Below are 16,238 nucleotides of genomic sequence, written 5' to 3' on the forward strand. Positions count from 1 at the left end.
TGGATTTTAGAAATGTTGTAGCAAATGTCAAAATTGAGATTAGCTAAGATTAAAAAATTCTGTAGAAGTATTGTTCATTGTTATTTTATTTAATTAATGGTGTCATTTTTAATCAGACAAAATGCCTTTTTGGAAAATGTCTCTCTTAAATGTATAATCCTCGGTGGATTATGCCTCTCCATACTTAAAGCCAGCTGAATCCTCTGGAACAGAAAACAGTGTATGTTGAAGCATTTGGCCGCTTGTAGACTTCTCGCATGATGAATACAAAGGTTTTGAGCATGATCCAGCATGAATTTAGGAATCCAATTTTTTTTTTTTTTATGAATTGAAGATAAAAAGAAAGGATCCGTATTTTATTAGTAGAAGGATTTTCTCCAAGGTTTTAAAACTGAAACTAATTTGCCCCAAACTCATTTCAAAGAAGCAGATCTAGAGCATGTTTGCAATGCATGAATCCATAAACAGTTCTGGACGCTCTATTCCAACACATCCTGCAATCTATTTAACTAACACGATTTTGAAGAAAACGTGAGTGCTGCTTGTCAATTGAAAATCTGCCGCCACGAAAAAAAACATGAAAATTGGCATGATTTGAGGTATCTATGATGAGTTTCAGTGAGTATGAGTTATGGCTGAAGGCACTTACCCGCCCAGCCGGGTGGAATAGTGGGCGGTGGTGGAGGAGTGGGTGGTTTTGTTGGCACCGGTGTTGGTTTAACAACTAGATGAACCAAAAAAAAGTCAGAAGACATTGTAAGACCATTGTTTAAATTCAGCGAGAGGATGAACTCTGCTTATTTCTGGATAAAGGCTGAACTCACGGGTGCGTTCTTTGGCACTGACTCCGGGTCCCTCTAGATTAGGTGTCTGGACAAACACTGTGGCGCTGTAGAGGGACTCCGGACTCAAACCTTCGAAACAGTACTGACTCTGACCCGCAGTGATGGTGATCTCCTGCTGACCTTTAGCTGCCGCTGCAAACAGATTGAACAATAGTACCATGGTACACTGACAGTATTTACATATATTCTAAGTTGTTTCAAAGAAAACCAATAGATTACTATGGTACAGTCTTGCTAGCATGGTAACACCAAGGTACTCTGGGTAATTTTGTATTGCTGTTGCAAAATATAGTTTACTGAATTTGATGAAATTATCTTCCATGAGCTCCTTTAGAGCTGTAATCTGTCAAATTTAATGGTCGAGATGCTATGGAAGCTTGTTTCCGCCACTGAATAAAACAAAATAAAAAATAATTGTGGCTTTTTATCTCACAATTGCGAGATATGAAGTCAAAATTGTGAAAAATAAAGTCGCAATTGCGAGATATAAAGTCGCAATTCTGAGAAATAAAGTCACAATTGCGAGAAATAAACTCGCAATTCTGAGAAATAAAGTCGCAATTGTGAGAAAAATTGTGACAGAATTGAGACTTATCTCACAATTGCAAGTTAACATCTCGAAATTCGGACATCTTTTCTCAGAATTAAGATATAAACTCACAATTGCGACTTATCAGGCCAATTCTGGGGGGGGGGGGCAATTACTACTTTATATCAATTAATTCTGACTTTATATCTCGCAATTCTGACTTTATAACCTGCAATTCTGACTTTATATCACGCAATTCTGACTTTATATCACGCAATTCTGACTTTATATCACTCAATTCTGACTTTATATCACACAATTCTGACTTTATATCACGCAATTCTCACTTTATATCTCACAATTCTGACTTTATATCACTCAATTCTGACTTTATATCACTCAATTCTGACTTTATATCACTCAATTCTGACTTTATATCTCGCAATTCTGACTTTATATCTCACAATTCTGACTTTATATCTCACAATTCTGACTTTACAACACACAATTCTGACTTTATATCTCGCAATTCTGACTTTATAACCTGCAATTCTGACTTTATATCACGCAATTCTGACTTTATATCTCGCAATTCTGACTTTATATCTCACAATTCTGACTTTATATCTCACAATTCTGACTTTACAACACACAATTCTGACTTTATATCTCGCAATTCTGACTTTATAACCTGCAATTCTGACTTTATATCTCGCAATTCTGACTTTATATCACGCAATTCTGACTTAATATCACTCAATTCTGACTTTATATCTCGCAATTCTGACTTTATATCACTCAATTCTGACTTTATATCTCGCAATTCTGACTTTATAACTCGCAATTCTGACTTTATAACCTGCAATTCTGACTTTATATCTCGCAATTCTGACTTTATATCACTCAATTCTGACTTTATATCTCGCAATTCTGACTTTATATCACGCAATTCTGACTTTATATCACTCAATTCTGACTTTATATCTCGCAATTCTGACTTTATATCACGCAATTCTCACTTTATATCACTCAATTCTGACTTTATATCTCGCAATTCTGACTTTATATCTCACAATTCTGACTTTATATCTCACAATTCTGACTTTACAACACACAATTCTGACTTTATATCTCACAATTCTGACTTTATATCTCACAATTCTGACTTTACAACACATAATTCTGACTTTATATCTCACAATTCTGACTTTACAACACACAATTCTGACTTTATATCTCGCAATTCTGACTTTATAACACGCAATTACTACTTTATATCAATTAATTCTGACTTTATATCTCGCAATTCTGACTCTATAACCTGCAATTCTGACTTTATATCACGCAATTCTGACTTTATATCACTCAATTCTGACTTTATATCTCGCAATTCTGACTTTATATCACTCAATTCTGACTTTATATCTCGCAATTCTGACTTTATAACTCGCAATTCTGACTTTATATCTCGCAATTCTGACTTTATATCTCGCAATTCTGACTTTATATCTCACAATTCTGACTTTATATCTCGCAATTCTGACTTTATAACTCGCAATTCTGACTTTATAACCTGCAATTCTGACTTTATATCTCGCAATTCTGACTTTATATCTCGCAATTCTGACTTTATATCTCGCAATTCTGACTTTATATCACTCAATTCTGACTTTATATCTCGCAATTCTGACTTTATAACTCGCAATTCTGACTTTATAACCTGCAATTCTGACTTTATATCACCCAATTCTGACTTTATCACTCAATTCTGACTTTATATCTCGCAATTCTGACTTTATATCACGAAATTCTGACTTTATATCACGCAATTCTGATCACGCAATTCTGACTTTATATCACTCAATTCTGACTTTATATCTCGAAATTCTGACTTTATATCACGCAATTCTGACTTTATATCACTCAATTCTGACTTTATATCTCGAAATTCTGACTTTGTATCTCACAATTCTGACTTTATATCACGCAATTCTGACTTTATATCTCGAAATTCTGACTTTATATCACGCAATTCTGACTTTATATCACTCAATTCTGACTTTATATCTCGAAATTCTGACTTTGTATCTCACAATTCTGACTTTATATCACGCAATTCTCACTTTATATCTTGCAATTGTGAGAAAAAATGATGAATTACCTTTTTTATTTTTCATTAAGTGGCGGAAACAAGCTTCCATAAGATGCAGACTAAACAATAAAAGTGAACACAAGAGATAAAAAAACAGACAAAGATTTTCCCAAATAACCAATCTGGATGAATAAAGTCACAGTTAAAAAAGCAGGGTGCTTCGATGTAGTTTCCACAAGAGAAAAAAAAGAGTTATATAAGCCCATCATTTAAAAGTTTGGGGTTGTAAGATTTTTACATTTCTTTGAAAGAAGACTCTTATGCCCACAAAGGCTGCATTTATTAGACAAAAATACAGTAAAAACAGAAATATTGTTAAATATTATTACAAATTAAAACAACTGTTTTCCATTTAAACATATTGTAAAATATAATTTATTCCTGTGATTAAAGCTGAATTTTCAGCTTCATTACTCCAGTCTTCAGTGTCACATGATCCTCCAGAAATCATTCTAATATGATGATTTGCTGCACAAGAAACATTTATGATTATCATCCATTTAAAAATAATAATAGTAATCGTCTTGTTGACCCCAAACGTTTGAATGATGGTGTATAATGAAAACATCCTGATGGAGTGGCCACACGCCTAAACATGTTGCCAAGGTGGGCAGCTCAGAGCTAAATGAGGGTTCAATTTAAGCATGACTCACGGTCCAGTGGATTCAGCTTGATTCTGTAAGACGTGGCGGCGCGGTGAGGCGTCCATTTAATGCAGAACCTATCATAGCCAACGTCGTATGTCTCAAGGTTGGTCACATTGAGGTACACTGAAAGGAAAAGACGGAAATGTTGCACTCAAATTGGGATTCTTGCTGGCATTGAAAACAGTGGCATAAGAAAAAAAATAATTCTGAAAACGTACATGTTGTCCCTTGTCCCGTGAGAGGTTTGCTGACACCGCCATCATATTGGGCGTATACCTGAACGTCGTACGTTGTGCCAGGAAGCAGGTTGTGTAGGGTATAGCTGGTGACATCACCCACAAACACCTCCAAAGACTCGTCTCTATCTAAAGGAAGAATGGCAACAAAACATTTAACAAATTACATTTCAAAAAAACAGGGTCAATTATGATTTCATGATGACTTTGAGTAAATCATTTTTAAAAATGGTTTGGTACCTGTTGGTTGATAGACTAGTTTGTAACCCATGACCGGAGCTGAAACCGGATCCCAGGACACACGGAAGCGCGTGTACCACTCGTCTGAGACTCGCAGGTTCTGAGGCTCCAGCAGGTCAACTGAACATAAGATGCAAGTAAGATCCATGGTTAAAAACTACAACTAAATATACACAGTAATAGTGTTTGAATGCTCCTAACACAAGAAACGCACGGGTTCACAGTGCAGTTATTAGCTGACGGATGTTCTGGATTCAAGCCCATTCTAACAGGCAGATTTAATGTTAGTTTATGCCAACACAAACAACAGTTTTCAAACTCTCCACCATGCCCTACCAGCAATTACTCACTCATTTTCTCATTAAAACCCTTAAGAATATCCTCAAATGGCAGATGGCGAGGTTGAGATTGTACTACTTGTACTTGCTACTATTCAGGGTTGTTATTATTCAATTGTAACTGTAACTAAAATTATTTTTAGTTTAAAACATTTTTGAAAGTACGGAGGCGTATTGCATTCACTTGAAGAAAAAAAAATCGACTCTGTTTTTCTGAATTAACGAGTTAATTTTTCATGAGAAAAAAAATTTGCTCTGTTTTTCTGAATTAATGAGTTAATTTTTCATGAGAAAAAAATTTTTTCTCTGTTTTTCTGAATTAATGAGTTAATTTTTCATGAGAAATTTTTTTTTTTGCTCTGTTTTTCTGAATTAACGAGTTAATTTTTCATGAGAAATTTTTTTTGCTCTGTTTTTCTGAATTAATGAGTTAATTTTTCATGAGAAAAAAAGTTTTTCTCTGTTTTTCTGAATTAATGAGTTAATTTTTCATGGAATTTTTTTTTTTTTGCTCTGTTTTTCTGAATTAACGAGTTAATTCAGAAAAAACAGAGCAAAAACTTTTTTTCTCACGAAAAATTAACTCATTAATTCAGAAAAACAGAGAAAAAAATATTTTCTCATGAAAAATTAACTCATTAATTCAGAAAAACAGAGAAAAACTTTTTTCTCATGAAAAATTAACTCATTAATTCAGAAAAACAGAGCAAAAAAAATTTCTCATGAAAAATTAACTCGTTAATTCAGAAAAACAGAGCAAAAAAAAATTTTTCTCATGAAAAATTAACTCATTAATTCAAAAAAACAGAGAAAAAAAATTATTTCATGAAAAATTAAGTCATTAATTCAGAAAAACAGAGCAATTTTTTTTCTCATGAAAAATTAACTCATTAATTCAGAAAAACAGAGTAGATATTTTTTCTTCAAGTGAATGCAATACGCCTCCGTATGAAAGAAAGCTAATATAACTAAAAAATAACTAAGCACTACAAGTAGTAACTGGAATTAAATAAAAAATAAATTAATTAATTAACTCAAACTTAAATAAAAATAAACTAAACCTAAATAGATATTTAACTAAAACTAATAAAAATGACCGAAGCGCATAACAAAGTGATTAAAAATTAAACTAAACGGAAAATTAAAACAGGAAATATAAAAATAAAAGCTAATTCAAAATATTAATAAAAACTGTAATAGTACATACATAATACTAACTGTAGCTTCCCAAAGTACAAGTTACTTTAAAAAAAAAAAAACTGCTGAAATAATGTTATGCTATTGAAAAAACGCATTAAAGTTTGCATCAAGTTTCGATCACAGAAAAAGCAACCAAAGCTTATTAATCTTAGCGGTGTTTGTTTAGCGAGGGCACTCACGTGTTTTTCCATTTCCATTCAGGGATCCGCCAGGTCCCTCGGGATAAACTGCTGAAACGGTGATGTTGTATGGGGTGTCAGGAAGCAGATTTTGAAGGATAGCATTATTTCTGTTGCCAGGAACAACAGTCTGTAGAGATGTATGACGTTTGGTTCAATCACCACAACCAAGAATAATTTGACAAATCAAACAAGAATCATACACAATATAATAATAAGCACTTATCAGGGAAATGAATAGGGTTAATTGAAATTGTATGTTTACTTCATGTCATAGACATTAATGCAAAAGGTCCTAAAATCAAAAGTATTGTCAGAGTGAATAACTAAATATGTAAATTTGTAGCAAAAATCACCGGACTTCAACTCACAAATTCTGTGATGGGATCTCCAGTTAAAGGAGCATAAGCGATCTTGTATTGCTGCACGGGACCCTCGGCGTGATCCCAGCCAATGCTGATGGTGCTTGTGGTGGTTTCGAAGACCCTCATGTTCCTGGGTCCAGCTCGTGGCACTGGAATAGACCACATTTACAAAACTTGTATTAAGTGATTGCTTTGGGTGTTCTGGTAGAGAACAGATCTTGTCTTCTGTTTTGTGAAATACATCCAAGTGAAATGGATTATTGAAAAATAATCTTTTTTTTACGGGCAGAGGCATGGTTCAATTATTCTACTTAAAGGAGTAGTTCACTTTTAAAAAAAAAACTTTTGCTGATAATTTACTCACCCCCATGTCATCCAAGATGTCCACGTCTTTCTTTCTTCAGTCGAAAAGAAATTAAGGTTTTTGATGAAAACATTCCAGGATTTTTCTCCATATAATGGACTTCAATGGGGTCCAAACAGTTCAAGGTCCAAATGAGAGTTTTAGTGGAGCTTCAAAGGGCTTTAAACGACACCAGACGATGAATAAGAGTCATTTCGTTCATTTCGTTCGTTGAAAAAACCAAATGACTCGAAAAAAGATTTGTTCCTTTTGATGAACGAGTTTGAACAGGAAAGTCACGAACGTGAATCACAGAACAGAGCAAGGCGAACATTTGTGTTAATAAAACTTGAAAAGAGCGATTGTTTCACTAGATAAGACCCTTATTCATCATCTGGTGTCGTTTAAAGCCCTTTGAAGCTGCAATGAAACTCTCATTTGGGCGTTTGGACCCCATTGAAGTCCATTATATGGAGAAAATCCTAGAATGTTTTCATCAAAAATCGTAATTTCTTTTCGACTGAGGAAAGAAAGACATGGACATCTTGGATGACATGGAGGTGAGTAAATTATCAGCAAAAGTGTTTTTTTTTTTTTTTTTTTTTTTTTTAAGTGAACTACTCCTTGAAAGCCCTGCATACGTGTCTAGAGAGTCTTTCATTTTCACTGTCAAGGTACAGTTATGACATTTTGATTAAACAGTCAGAGGTAAAAAGAAACAAATGCAGATCTATAACATGCATTTAGCAAATGGATTAACTGACATTAATAGCATCAAAATATATTTAAATTTTGTGTCATCATCATCATCATCTGTGTTTTGGTGTATAAAGCAACATTTTTAAGACTCAGCTCACATGTTTTTCCTTTCCCGTCAATTCCCGGGCCTTCTCCGTCAGCGTATACTGCCATCACATTCACAGAGTACGGAGTGTCCGGGATGAGCTGATCTAGGAAAGCATTGATGATGTTGCCAGGAACGAGAACCTAAGCAGATGACCATTATTTAGATAACACAGAGACCGCTATATTCACAAACATGCACTGTTGCAGAAGTTGCGAATCTGGCAAAGCGAATATACATAATGACGTCAAGGTTAAATCCCTGTTTAGACTAGTGCAGCTAGATAACATTTCCAAACAGATATGTAATACAAACAGATGTGCTCATGGGGTTAAATGTCACATAAATACTGTCAGATCAGCGTAACTGCCCCCAGGGGGCGGCTGGAGCTGAAGAGAGACTGGATTTGGGAGACGGGGAAACCCCTTCGGCTACCTGTCAACACCAAACAGGATTATCACCCCATCTGCTCGATTGCTTCTCATTTTTGGGCTTCGCATCACTGATGACAGCTGCATTCTTTCCATACACCAACGTTCATGACAGAATCCGTTCTGTCTCAAACTGATGGGTTTGACAAATACGGGTCAGCAAGCAGGATGTGTATTTTTTGTGTGTGTTCCAATGCTGAAGGGGGACTTGTGAGCCTGTGAGACCCCTAAAGAACTTCTATCTATGAAAAACCCTGCACATGACGCCTGAAAGCAAAAGGGTAGGTGTTAAACATCCTGAGCTGGGGAATTACTTTAATGAACTAACTTAAAGGGATAGTTCACTTTGAAATTAATTTTTGATATGTTTTTGCTTACCTCAAGGGCATCCAAGATGTAGGTGTCTTTGTTTCCACAGTATTTTCAATTTTGACATTTTTCAGTCAAACCGTTGTTGTCTATCAGTCATACTTGGCTTTGTCCCTCTCTTGTGTAGAAATCTTTCTCTCTCTCATGTTTTTTTGTTTTGTTTTTGTTTTAGATAATATATGTTTATTTTATTTTATGTGTGATGCTCTGTCTCTGTTTTTAGGGTGACTGTGTAACATTCTGTCAAGGGTCTACGGATGAAAAATAGCCTCTTGGGCTAATTCTGGCACGTTTACACTTGTTTATTAATGTGCATTGACCCTGTAAATAAAAAATAAATAAAAATAAATAAATAAAAAAAAAATACACTGGAGGCTAAGCATGCACAGAGAAGTCAAAATTAAACATGATTTAATAACTCATAAATGCAAGTACACATTGATGGCCTTTGTTTGTGTGAGAAAACGAACAGTATTTATATCGTTTTTACCTCTTGTAATCACAGTGATCTGAATCAGTTGTTCAATGTCCAACTGAACCGAACTGAATCAGTTCAATGTTACACCGGAAGTGATCGCTTGCGTGTGACGTCACTCAATATTTACACGGAGATTTCGGAAGTTTTACCTTTTACTAAACATATTTAGAAACACCGAAATCGTCTTCCATTGCGGTTTCCCGTATATCTAAATATGTTTAGTGAAAGGTAAGACTTCCGAAATCTCTGTATAAACAAAGAGTGACGTCGGCGCGCAAGCGATCACTTCCAGACCGAAGCGCCCGTGCCGTCAGATCATTTTGTCATGGCTGTGATTACAAGAGGTAAAACGATATAAACACTGTTCGTTTTCTCACACAAACCGCTCGTTTCGTGTCTTAGGCCATCAATGTGTACTTACATTTACGAGTCATTAAATCATGTTTAATTTGGACTTCTCTGTGCATGCTTTTTGGTGGACCCACTTAGCCTCCAGTGTATGACTGACAGACAACAACGGTTTGACTGAAAAATGTAAAAACTGAAAATGCTGTGGAAACAAAGACACCTACATCTTGGATCCCCTTGAGGTAAGCTAAAACATATCAAAAATTAATTTCAAAGTGAACTATCCCTTTAAATCTGAAAGTAAACAAACATTAGTTTCTTGTTCTTCAAAAAATGAGCTACTATGTCCATTAAGTAGTGATGGATCTTGGAATAATAATAAAACATTAAAGCAGTCAATAAACTCTCTTTCTCTGTAGTATTAGAAAGTCTGATTAATTTCCCTGAATCTATTCGGACGGTTTGTTGTAGCAATGAACTTGTTCAAATAAATAGATTCACAGATTCATGAGTCATCCCCCAGTATGGGTTCACAAAAGCCATTTTGCTTGCTGTAGTTTAATAAATATTTAGTTAAACACGACTGTTTCCAATTCCTTGTCTTTGTTTGGGGTTTATTAGCTGCATTCTGTGTCAATTTACGTGTTTGAGTAAAGTGAGGTCCTCGTTGTTTTCTTGTAAAATGATTGTAATAATTATATAATCGGATAATTATTTGAAATGTCTTTTACAGTTTCAATGTAGTTAGCTACAGTTTACTACTTTTTAAAAAGGGTAGCTTGACGGCAGATTAAAGGAGTAGTTCACTTTTTAAAACACTTTTGCTGATAATTTACTCAGCCCCATGTCATCCAAGATGTCCACGTCTTTCTTTCTTCGGTTGAAAAGAAATTAAGGTTTTTGATGAAACCATTCCAGGATTTTCTCCATATAATGGACTTCAATGGGAACCAAACAGTTCAAGGTCCAATTGAGAGTTTCAGTGCAGCTTCAAAGGGCTTTAAACGATTCCAGATGATGAATACGGGTCTTATTTACGACCCTTCGAGTCATGACTCGAAAAAAGATTTGTTCATTTTGATGAACGAGTTTGAACAGGAGAGTCACGAACGCTCATCACAGAACAGAGCAAAGCGAGCATTTGTGCTTATAAAAGTTAAACTTTGTTATTTATTTTTTAAATGAGCGATCGTTTCGCTTGATAAGACCCTTATTCATCGTGTGGCGTCATTTAAATACCTTTAAAGCTGCACTGAAACTCTCATTTGGACCTTGAACCGTTTGGTTCCCATTGAAGTCCATTATATGGAGAAAATCCTGGAATGTTTTCATCAAAAACCTTAATTTCTTTTCGACTGAAGAAAGAAAGACATGGACATCTTGGATGACATGAGGGTGAGTAAATTATCAGTAAAAGTTTTTTTAAAAAGTGAACTACTCCTTTAACTATCGATCGGTTGCATGCATCCATTGGATGAGCTGCATCCAAAAGTGCTATTTCATAGACAGTGTTCCTGTGGCTGAGCATGATACTAGCAATGCCACTGGTTTGGTTTCCATGAAATGCACAATACATTAAATGCACAACTGAAGTGTCCTCTAAATGCATATTAGTTAATGCTGTGCATCACTCACAGACTCAAGAGGCCGGATCCCACTTAGCGGGGCGTAGACGACCCTGTACTGCTGCACCTGGCCCGAGGCGGGTTCCCAGCGCACGTTCAGAGTGTTCGGAGATGGGTTGTAGACCTGGATATTTCGGGGTGGGACTCTTGGAACTGTGTGTTGAAAGAGAAACCACAAAACAGCAGAGTGAGAACAAGGAATTTACAGAACAGCAGAGGAAGTCGAACAGCTCACAGAATCGTTTAAACAGGAGGGAGCTCAGTAAAGTTCAGGAATGAATGCTGAGCGAGGCATTCGACAGGGACGCAAACGGGTTTTATGATGAGAAAGTGGCAAAAAGGAAAGGCAGGTGGTGCTAAAACGGCTTGTCGTGCTTTTTAAACCAAAGCTGATGTGAAAAAATTCCAACAGAAATCAGTAAAAAACTCCAACATGAGTTCAAAGAATCCCCTTTCTTTTAGTGCATCTTATTGTTATGTATGCAAAACCTCAAGTGGCCTAACATACAATCGATATTTAGCATTCAACATGCTTCACAATAAATGATGGTCTATATAAAATCCATTTGCTAGGGTGTTTTGAGTGGTTACAAAGGCATTGCTACATTAACACATGTCTACACCAGACGTGAAGGCGGCAAACACAACGTATTACATTCAGTGATGCTGTCTATACTGGATGTGGCAAATCCCCAACAGTAAACTCATACCCCTTTTCCACCAAAAAAGAACTGGTTCGGAACTGGTGCTGGTTCAAAGTTGGTTCGGAGTTGGTTCAACTTGCGAACCGCTTCAGAATTTGTTTGTTTTTTCACTGACTAGAGCGCCCAGGGAACGACGTCGTTACGTCATTGTGTACGTCGCCATACGCTTTAGCTAGAAACGCTAGCAAGTAACATTACTTTGGGATTATCTCAAACTCGTGTACCAAGAAGGGTTTAAAAACAATTGAAATATGTAAGTCTTTTAATCTTTTCCTTTGGTATGTAATCTTTTCTGATAAGTTATGTTCTCCTGTCTTGTGTCTTTTTTTCTTTCCATTTATTTGTTCTATATCTCACCGGCTCCGAACCGGCTCTCAAAATGCTTTGGTGGAAAAGGGGCTTCAGTTGTATTTCTGATCTACTCCTAGCACATGCGCTACTTCTGATAGAAAGGACAAATGGATTTGCAATTGTTACTTTGTTGCGTCCAATGTGGATAGCTTCTAGCTGTTGCGGTCGCGTCTGGTGTAGACGTATTGTAAGGTGTTTTTATTATTGCTATGTAGCTGCTAGGCTGTTGTGATGGGATGTTTGGTCCAAGTAAAAAAATATGAATTAGGTCCCGCTCTTTTATTTTCTGCCTGATGAACATCCTAAGGCTGTGTGTCCATCAAAGAGTTTTTAGCCAGCTGAAAACGCTAGACGCTCGTACTTTGGCCGCTTGAGAGCGTTTTGGCAGCGCAGCGTTTTTTCGGTTGAGACGTTTCGTTGCTATGATACAGAATATCCGCAGCAGTTAAATGTTGTGACAGTTGGTCGGTGTGGTTTAGTCCCGCCCCTCCTTCACTGTGATTGGACGGCTGGGTAAAAAGTGACAGTGATGAGTGCTGCGTTTTATCCAAAGTTGAACATTTTTCAACTCTCGGCGACCAGTAAAAACGTGAAAAAAAAACACTCAGCGCCTCGGTACGCTCATGGCGTTTAAAAAATGCAGCGCTCCCATTGAAAACAATTGAAAACATACGCCAGGCGCGTGGAAAAACGCTTTGGTGGACACACGGCCTTAGTCCCGCCCCTCCTCCACTGTGATTGGACGGCTGGGTAAAAAGTGACAGTGATGAGCGCGGCGTTTTATCCAAAGTTGAATATTTTTCAGCTCTCGGCGACCAGTAAAAAACGCCGGGCGCTTCAGCGTGAAAAAAAAACGCTCAGCGCCTCGTTACGCTCATGGCGTTTAAGGCCGTGTGTCCACCAAAGCATTTTTCCACGCCCCTGGCATATGTTTTCAATTGTTTTCAATGGGAGCGCCGCGTTTTTTAAACGCCATGAGCGTACCGAGGCGCTGAGTGGTTTTTTTTCAAGTTTTTACTGGTCGCCGAGAGTTGAAAAATGTTCAACTTTTGATAAAACGCCAGCGCTCATCACTGTCACATTTTACCCAGCCGTCCAATCACAGTGGAGGAGGGGCGGGACTAAACCACAACGACCAACTGTCACAACATTCAAACTGCTGCATATATTCTGTATCATAGCAACGAAACGTCTCAACAGAAAAAACGCTGCGCTGCCAAAACGCTCTCAAGCGCCCAAAGCACGCCGTCTTCAGCAGAGCGTCTGCCGTTTTCAGCTGGATAAAAACGCTTTGGTGGACACAAGGCCTAAAAGACGTAGCGCTCCCATTGAAAACAATTGAAAACATACGCCAGGCGCGTGGAAAAACGCGTTGGTGGACACCTGGCCTCAGTCTGAATATTTAGGAAACAGCTCTATTCAACAAGCCGCTCGATTTAAACAACTGTGTACTTCACGGTTTTAAGTGATAACGATAGCGGTGCGTAACAACTTACGTGTTTTTCCTTTCTCAGACTGCCGGAGACCCTCTCCCTCTGGAAAAACAGGAACCACAGTCACGGTATAGACCGTGTCTGACAGAAGGTTTCTTAGGACGGTGTTGGTGGTGCCTCCAGAAACTTGCTCCTTTTGATGTATAAAGTTTAAGAGGAAAGTTATAGAAGACCAGTAGCATCATGTCCAGAAGACAATAGAGGTTAGCATCTTTTACCATGTCCTCGGCACCCCCGGATGCTGGAACGTAGAAGAGTCGATACTGCCGGACGTTACCCTCAGCGGGCTCCCAGCGCACCTTCAATGAGCTGGTTGTGGGATCAGTGACCTGCAGGTTTTTCACTCCACCCAGAGGCTCTGGGAATTGTGAAAATTGAAATTAAGTATAGTATGATGCATGCTAACATATAGTACAGTTCAAAGTTTCCACTGCAGGTACACACTTGTTTTCCCATTCTCAGACTGTTTCTTTCCTTCGGCATCTGGATATACTGGCACTACGGTGACCCTGTACTGCGTGTCCGGCTGCAGGTTTCTCAGAACAGTATTGGTGGATACTCCCGACACTTGAGCCTGTATTGAGTACATAAGTACATTAGCAACCAACTAGCCAAACGTGAGACAAATCGTGCTTTAGGTCATTACCGTGCTTTCAGCCCCTCCGGCAACAGGCACGTAGATGAGATTGTACTGACGAACATCTCCATCTGCAGGGTCCCATCGCACTCTCAGAGAGTTTACAGTCGGGTCGGTCACCTGGAGGTTCTTCACACTTCCCAAAGGTTCTGCGTTAATAAAACGGACATGATGAACCCTCACAAGACAATAATCCGGGATCCCTTCAAGTTACGAACATCTGGACTCACTTGTCTTTCCATTTTCTGACTGACGCTTTCCTTCCACGTCGTTTTCATACATGGGCAACAGTGTGACCTTGTACAGCGTGTTAGCATTGAGATTACGCAGGACGGTGCTTGTCGTGCCACCGGAAACTAGTTCCTGATCACAAAACACAAGAGATTTGGGTTTTATAATGTGGAAGGTCCTTTATCCACAAGTTTCCGAGGGGCGCTCCTGTAAAAAATAAAGTGGGTGAAACTTCCGGTGAGGCGGCGGAAGTAGCATTCCAATGTTAGTTAGCGAAGAGGCTAGCTGTTTTTCGGAGAATTATTTTACTATTTAAAGACGCAAATCCTTATGAGAGATGTCGTTACGGAGCTCAGGGACAACATGTGCTGTTCGCGGTTGTATCTATAACCGGACTAAACTAATTCAGTGGCTTAAACGTGATTGTTTTGAACATAAGCTGAAAACGAAATCAGAGTGATCCTGCCAACGACTGTAGTTTCCATCACCTCCCAAAAGACGACGAATCTTCCTGTGTACATTTGTTTAAATTCTTAATATTCGATAAACTCTATCAGCATGTGATTGGCTGTTCGCTACTGATGTTACACCTAAACTCAGGATCAAAGCCTGTGTTGACAGAATACCAAATGTCCCAGTTAATGTATTCAAGTAGCACATTCATTTATAATTTTGAATAAACTCCAAAGCACAATGACTAAGTGTGTATTTTTTATTTTAATCGTTTGTCAGCTCGCACAACTGTGTCACCATGCCTTGATGAGTATTGATTATTAATAATACTCCCAATCAACTACTGCGGAGGGTAAAGGTACTGTTATTTCACCCTTTTTAATTTCGTTGAGGTTGTGTTCCCACATCGTTAGCTAGTTTGGATCGCTATAACTTGAATGACTGTCAACTGTTGAATGAACGAGTGTCAAGCATGTCAAATTGCGCTTTGTTTACTTCGAACCGGAAAGTCGCGCCCACTTTTGACGCAAGGCCTCATGGTTCGTAGGAAACTTGTGGATATAAAGCATTAAAAGTTACTCAATCACATCCTACCATCTTCTCAGCATCTCCAGGCTGGGGGACATAGAAAACCCTGTAATTTTGAGGGTTTCCTGCTGCATGCTCCCATCGCACGTTTAGGGTGCTGCTGGTGGGATCGGTAACTTGAAGGTTGCGAACTCCACCCAGTGGTTCTGAAAAGCAGGAACACATGAACTCCAATCCCTCAGTCATCGGTAACTTTTTCCCCAACAAATACGGAATTTTCTGTTATTTGTGAGAAAACGCTTTCCCGCAAAACACCGAATTTTCAGTGTTTTCATGTTTTCACTGTTTCACTGCTAGGGGGTGCTATGACACATATGACACGCCACATGGGGGTGGTGATGGTAAAATGTAAATGGCACATCTTCTGAAAGAGTACTGAATCTACTGATCAAAGCACATGCGAAGAGGATGCAGAAACAAGCAATCTTATATGTAATCATTTGCATATGTAAAATAATGCAATCATAGCAAAACTAATGTTACTGAATGAAATGTCGGCCCAGGACGAGCTAGAGGACTTTGCAAGCATTAGGGGTGTTGATGGATTCGATCTACTCCATCTAAGTTTTGATCATCGTTCTGAATCCGATCCAGATGTAGTCACAGATGCAG

The 16,238-nt window shown here is 37.9% G+C and overlaps 1 protein-coding gene across 5 annotated transcripts in view; it reads right to left on the reverse strand.

Moving 5' to 3' along the window:
- The window catches only part of col12a1b (collagen, type XII, alpha 1b), a 98,688-nt gene that overhangs the window by 29,542 nt on the left and 52,908 nt on the right, over window positions 1-16,238 (reverse strand). For all 5 annotated transcript variants that reach the window (XM_039690220.2, XM_089118913.1, XM_039690219.2 and 2 more), the window contains exons 39-53: window positions 15,633-15,772; window positions 14,585-14,717; window positions 14,364-14,503; window positions 14,162-14,291; window positions 13,936-14,075; window positions 13,721-13,850; window positions 11,180-11,322; window positions 7,932-8,061; window positions 6,738-6,880; window positions 6,367-6,496; window positions 4,650-4,769; window positions 4,392-4,538; window positions 4,180-4,296; window positions 825-977; window positions 650-724 (exon numbers count right to left, since the gene is read on the reverse strand). In XM_039690220.2, the coding sequence (XP_039546154.2) occupies window positions 650-724; window positions 825-977; window positions 4,180-4,296; window positions 4,392-4,538; window positions 4,650-4,769; window positions 6,367-6,496; window positions 6,738-6,880; window positions 7,932-8,061; window positions 11,180-11,322; window positions 13,721-13,850; window positions 13,936-14,075; window positions 14,162-14,291; window positions 14,364-14,503; window positions 14,585-14,717; window positions 15,633-15,772 (1,971 nt within the window). The remainder of the gene's footprint in view (window positions 1-649; window positions 725-824; window positions 978-4,179; window positions 4,297-4,391; window positions 4,539-4,649; window positions 4,770-6,366; window positions 6,497-6,737; window positions 6,881-7,931; window positions 8,062-11,179; window positions 11,323-13,720; window positions 13,851-13,935; window positions 14,076-14,161; window positions 14,292-14,363; window positions 14,504-14,584; window positions 14,718-15,632; window positions 15,773-16,238) is intronic.

The sequence above is a fragment of the Pimephales promelas genome, chromosome 13 (assembly GCF_988280905.1).
Source record: "Pimephales promelas chromosome 13, fPimPro1.hap1.1, whole genome shotgun sequence".
In the NCBI taxonomy this organism is placed as follows: Eukaryota; Metazoa; Chordata; class Actinopteri; order Cypriniformes; family Leuciscidae; genus Pimephales; species Pimephales promelas.